Below are 6,501 nucleotides of genomic sequence, written 5' to 3'. Positions count from 1 at the left end.
CAGAGCTATGTGTGTGTTTGTGTGTGTGTGTGTGTGTGTGTGTGTGTGTGTGTGTGTGTGTGTGTGTGTGTGTGTGTATGTGTTGACAGAGCTATGGGGGGTATGTGTGTGTTTTGACAGAGCTGTGTGTGTGTGTGTGTGTGTGTGTGTGTGTGTGTGTGTGTGTGTGTTGACAGAGCTATGGGGGATGTGTGTGTGTTTTGACAGAGCTGTGTGTGTGTGTGTTGACAGAGCTATGGGGGATGTGTGTGTGTTTTGACAGAGCTGTCTGTGTGTGTGTGTGTGTTGACAGAGCGATGGGGGACGTGCAGCTGGTGACGACCTCTGGCGTGTCCAAGACCAGCCTGGCGTCAGGCAGATGTTCCCCCGGCAACGGGCCTCCCGCCTTCATCCTACCGCCTCGCAACGTCCACGTCCGTCTGGGAGAGACGGCACGCCTCAATGGGAAGGTACACACACACACACACACACACACACACACACATAGCTCTGTCAAAACACACACATCCCCCATAGCTCTGTCAACACACACACTCATATACATACTTACGTAAATACGCGCACACACACACATATGAGAGGCCGTATAGGCCATATTCCATACTTTACCTCTCACGGACGAATGTGAATACTCTCACATACACATGTCAATACTCTCATACTACTGAAAATACTCTCACATACTACTGAAAATCCTCTCACATACTACAGAAAATACTCTCACATACTACTGAAAATACTCTCACATACTACTGAAAATACTCTCACATACTACTGAAATGTAATTGTTGTATTACCTGATTAACTGATGTTTGAGGAAGTCTTTTCATTCAGTTCAGCTATGAAACGAACGTTATTTCATCATAATTACCAACTTAGTGAACAAACATTACTAGCCTAACTGTAAACATGAAGCAAACATGTTTTAGTTTAAATCCAAGAAGATTGCAGAGTTGTAACTTTGTTTCAGTTTACAAACAGAAATCCTGAACAGCCAACATTTTAAGACATGCATATTTTATGAATGTCTCTGTTCCATAAAATATAAAAGGCTGCAAAATAAATCTATTCCATGGTTTCCATCATTTTCCAAAGAGTCAAACATCTGTTGAATGAGATTCCTAGTTGTCTGATTTATTACAATGTAATTTGATGGAACAACAACGTTATTTGCTGTTTCCAAACTCAGGAAGTGGTCCATCCTCTTCAGTAAATATGCCATTAATAGCTGTATTATTTACTCCTGCATTAGTCAGAACACCTGTCTGCCATAGTTGAAGGGGTGTGTGCCCCCCTTGAGTTGAAAGGCCATGATGCACATTGCTCCCTAAACTCTGTAACAGCCCTACGACGTCTTGGTAAGTAAATGAAGTGAAGACACAATAGATGGAGATCATTCAACACATCTAAGTCCGTGCTCTTCCATGAAGGTGAATAGGTTACAGTAATGTGATGATACCACTCTGTTAAGCTCTGCCCATAATCTTTCTATTCGCTGGTTGTGAACACTTGGACCAGTGGTGATGTTATTTCTGTTAAGTCTCCTTCTTTCCAGCATAAAGCAACGTCAATGTTTTCCATGCCATGATCGCTTCGGACCCTTGAAGGCAATCCAAACGGTTGTACACCTCTGGTGAACAAAGACAGGACAGTGAAAGCCCTGTTGTTGTCCTCATGATGGTCCGACTGAACCCGCCCACACAGCCATGGAATACCATCCTCCACCTCACAAGTTCAGGATTCCCATTTATGTGCCTGTAAAAAAAAGATAAAGAAACAAGGTTGTAAAAATGGCAAATAGTATAAACAGAATTGACTACTTATTAGGAACACAAACACCTTACGGTGTTAGAATAAATCTAAACCACAATGTACGGTACAGATCATCCAGCTCAAACATGAACACATTCATTCAGTTCATTCCATTGTTGGTGGATCTGAAGACCTACGGCCACGCCCTCCTCCTCTAGGCATGGTGGGCCACATAGTTTGTTCTGCATGAAACCGTACTTAACTGACTGGTCACCAACATGATCAGCACAAACAGAAACCAGCATAAACCAAGTCACGCACCCCAAACAAGGAGAAAAATAAGCATATAACAGCAGAAGGAGTAATGTTAATATTCCACTCACCATAACTGGTTAGGAGTTTGAACATTATAAATCCGATGGCGTATGGTGTGGCGACGCCTAAATGACCGCCCAACAGGATCAACTTCATGCAAACTTTGTCTCACACAATTCTTATTGGATGTGATCGAAGGTTCCCAACTACATAGGTTTCACCAGCACTTGGAATGTTCAGGAGAATATCACTTATCATGTTGTTCAGAGCATGACTGGATATCACAGTGCATTCTAACGGCTGGACTCCTAAGTATTTCCTGTGTCTGTCCAGTGTCCGTCCACTGATTGTTAAAGAATGCAGACATTCTTTAACAATTCCTGCCGTGCGACATACAGTGGGAAATCTGCTCCAGTGAGACGCTATAGCTGTCCCTAGGACGGCCTGGAAGGACAGTGAGACGCTGTCCCTAGGACGGCCTGGAAGGACAGTGAGACGCTGTCCCTAGGACGGCCTGGAAGGACAGTGAGACGCTGTCCCTAGGACGGCCTGGAAGGACAGTGAGACGCTGTCCCTAGGACGGCCTGGAAGGACAGTGAGACGCTGTCCCTAGGACGGCCTGGAAGGACAGTGAGACGCTGTCCCTAGGACGGCCTGGAAGGACAGTGAGACGCTGTCCCTAGGACGGCCTGGAAGGACAGTGAGACGCTGTCCCTAGGACGGCCTGGAAGGACAGTGAGACGCTGTCCCTAGGACGGCCTGGAAGGACAGTGAGACGCTGTCCCTAGGACGGCCTGGAAGGACAGTGAGACGCTGTCCCTAGGACGGCCTGGAAGGACAGTGAGACGCTGTCCCTAGGATGGCCTGGAAGGACAGTGAGACGCTGTCCCTAGGATGGCCTGGAAGGACAGTGAGACGCTGTCCCTAGGACGGCCTGGAAGGACAGTGAGACGCTGTCCCTAGGACGGCCTGGAAGGACAGTGAGACGCTGTCCCTAGGATGGCCTGGAAGGACAGGTGAAGCGGTTGGTGGGACGAGGGCCTCTTCAGGGGATCTACAGTATGTCTGGTTTCATTCACTTAAAAGTGAGCAAAACACCTGTACAATGACTCTAATGTGATCATATATTGACTATTATCTGGATCATCAATAAATCTGGAAAAAGACAAAAATGTAGATGTGGTCGTTGTGTGGTCATCTAGTTCCCTGAATAGTCTCTCTTGTCACAACAGTCAGCTGTTCTTTGAATGTCTTCAACACATTGCATTGCAGTGTTAAAGAAATGCATAACATCTTCTTCTGTTGTAGCTGTTATCATCAAAAACAACTGAACTTGAAAAATAAGATAAATTATACATACAATCCTTGTGGTTAAAGGAGACAGAGCACCAGCGGTTGCTTAATGATACCTCACTTAAGTCTTCCTGTTTTTACACAATATAACCAATGGGATTAAAGAACTAGCCTGCCTTCCTTTTCCAGTAAAGTCCTTCCCTCATCGGTGAAAATCCTCTCACATACTGTACTACTAAGAATGGCCTCACACATACTACCGAAAATGCTCTCACATACACATATGAAATACTCTCACATACTACTGAAAATGCTCTCACATACAGTACACATATGAAATACTCTCACATACTACTGAAAATGCTCTCACATACACATATGAAATACTCTCACATACTACTGAAAATGCTCTCACATACACATATGAAATACTCTCACATACTACTGAAATTTCTCTTACATACAACTATTGCATTTCAGTAGTATGTGAGAGTATTTCACATGTGTACGTGAGAGGTAAAGTATGGAATATGGCCAATATGGTCTTTATACACACATTAACGCACACTCATATACACCCTCACAAATACACACACACATACACACACACACACACCTTAACGCACACTCATACACACACTTGCATACACACACACACATACCTTAATGCACACTCATACACACTCATACACACACACACATACCTTAAAGCACGCTCATACACACACTCACGTACACACACACATATACCTTAAGGCACACTCATATACACTCACACACACACAAACACATACATTTGAATACTTAATTTGATTCCAACACATACACACATACATACAGACACAGAGCGTACACACACATACACACACACACACACACACACACACACAAACACACACATACATCTTAACGCACACACACACACACACACACTCACATACACACACATACCCACCTAAACACACACACACACACACACTGAACTCCTAAGCATTAGGGAACCACATGCTTAGGCTATGCTTACATTCATTTTAAACCAGCATTGTATGAAATGTGGGTTCATAGTAACATCCCTGAAAACCCCAGCCTGACACTCAGACTGGACTCTTCCTCATTCAGTCTGAACAGGCTCCCATTGCAGCCATTTTCCAAGATGGGCGTCGCTGAAGAGTGAGTCCTCTGTGATTAGTTCATCCCCCAACCAATCACAGCATTTTACATCACATTCAAATGCTGATAGGCCTGGTTGGAATTCCGAGTGAGAAGTCCATCTGGACGAGAGCTTTTCCAGACCTCATATCGCATTTCCAGAATGAAAGTGTCCGTGTGGTTCAGGGGCTGGAGCCAGGCTAGGAACATGTTTGAGTTGTTTAGCTGCAGAAAATACTACAGAAGAACAGCAAGAGTGAAAAGTAAGACCAGAGCTTTCTGTTTTGTCTGTTTATAGTTTTTTAAGAGCATATTGCTTAACAATAGCAGTGATCTATTAAAATGACAGTAGGCCTAGGAAAAGCCAAAGAATAAACAGTAAGGGACAACAAAGGAAAGACAAAAAAACAGCACATTGGCAGCGACAGTGATATATATATATATCATATATATATATATGTGTGTGATCAGTGAGATATGTGATCAGTACGGAAGCCCTAAGCAGCCATGCATTCATACATTTTTTTCCCACCGTTTTCTCGAGATAACGGGATAATTTTCTCGAGATCTCGAGATAACCAAATGTTGTTTTCCCGTGATAACGGGATAATTTTCTCGAGATCTAGAAATAACAAAACACGGGCCTATAAATAGCCTAATTGCAGCGTGTGACATTTCTATTCAATCAAGGCCGGACACAGGTTGAAATAGTTGTGTGCCTTGGTGTTACGCGTTACAGAAAGGCTAATGTGCATATTAGTGTGCGTCAAGATTGTTAGCAAGGCTTCAGCTTTATCGGCGGCGCAATCAAAGTGAGCCTGATATCGTCGTAAGCTAGCTGACCAGCTACCTGGGCGACTCCATGGGTACCGGATGATGACTGAGAGATGCAGATCAGCAGGATTGCGGGTCACTATCTGTTGTATGAAGTGCAATCCTCCTCTATATAAGAAGCTCCTCTTCTCTCTCCCTGTCCCACATGCCTAAATCACCACCCCTGTCGCTCTGTATCTCCAGGTTGTTTGGGACCATTAGTCATGTTGTTACTGTGACTTCTTGCCAGCTTCATCAAACTCTTATCAACCTTCCTCCCTTACAATGTCAAGTTATACAGCTACAGGGGTGTGTGTTTGTACTGCTGTTAAGTCACTGTTCTTTTCGCTCTCTGGTTTGAATGTTCTTTTGTAGTTGATTGAAGTGTGTCCATCTGGGAGTTTTATTGTATTGTATGTCCTATACAGTAGGCTATATACCATTATTGTGTTGGAATGTGCTGTGACTAGGCCATTGTAATACTGGTATTAAAAAATAAAATAAGAACTCTCCAACTTGCTTTTGATTTCTTGTTAGGAATAGTGCTTACTGTTTGACAAGAACCTGGACTGAGATTCTCAAGTGAAACTAATAAGCAAGCTATTTGTTGTTCCCATTTGTATGAAACTGGAAACTGCAATGACTCTGCTCCAGAAAATTAATGTCTCGATTTCACTCATCCTCCAGACACTGAAGGTAGTATCCCTCTTCCATGTTCTCCCTACTCCTTGCTTGTAGCCTAATAGTTAGGAATTTATAAAAGTGGCATCTGAACTCATCCTGCATCTACTGTCATCATCAGTGAAATCTAATGACTATGAATCCACTAAATAGTTTAATATGAATTTCAACTTTTTTCATATTGTCAAGTAGCCTATGTCAAACATGTCAAGTATGTACAGACTAATCACTCCCTTATTCAGCTTAGAACATATAGCATAGGCCTACGTAAACCTATGTAAATCAAAGAAAGGCATTTTAGTAAATACAAATAAACACGTTTGCTAACTGCATCATGATGGTCAGCGATGAGAGACGGAACTCCAGCCCGGCTGATAACCCTCCGTCGCGGGAAGGGAAGGTGCATCAATCCTTGACAGTACCAGCCTACATTATGTCTGAATACAATCCAACGGCTAATTCCCAATAAAGAATCCCTCCAGTGCACAAACTAAAGTT

At 43.3% G+C, this 6,501-nt stretch overlaps 1 protein-coding gene across 1 annotated transcript in view; it reads left to right on the top strand.

Moving 5' to 3' along the window:
• Window positions 1-296: 296 nt before the first annotated feature.
• The window catches only part of mylka (myosin, light chain kinase a), a gene marked incomplete at both ends in the record, with an annotated part of 83,933 nt that continues 77,728 nt past the window's right edge, over window positions 297-6,501 (top strand). The window contains one exon of the mRNA XM_084443552.1: window positions 297-449. Within this exon, the coding sequence (XP_084299678.1) occupies window positions 297-449 (153 nt within the window). The remainder of the gene's footprint in view (window positions 450-6,501) is intronic.

Source organism: Borostomias antarcticus (genome assembly GCF_949987555.1).
Source record: "Borostomias antarcticus genome assembly, chromosome: 9".
NCBI lineage: Eukaryota > Metazoa > Chordata > Actinopteri > Stomiiformes > Stomiidae > Borostomias > Borostomias antarcticus.
The sequence above is the reverse complement of the archived record's forward strand: the minus strand, read 5'-3'. Positions and strand labels throughout refer to the sequence as shown.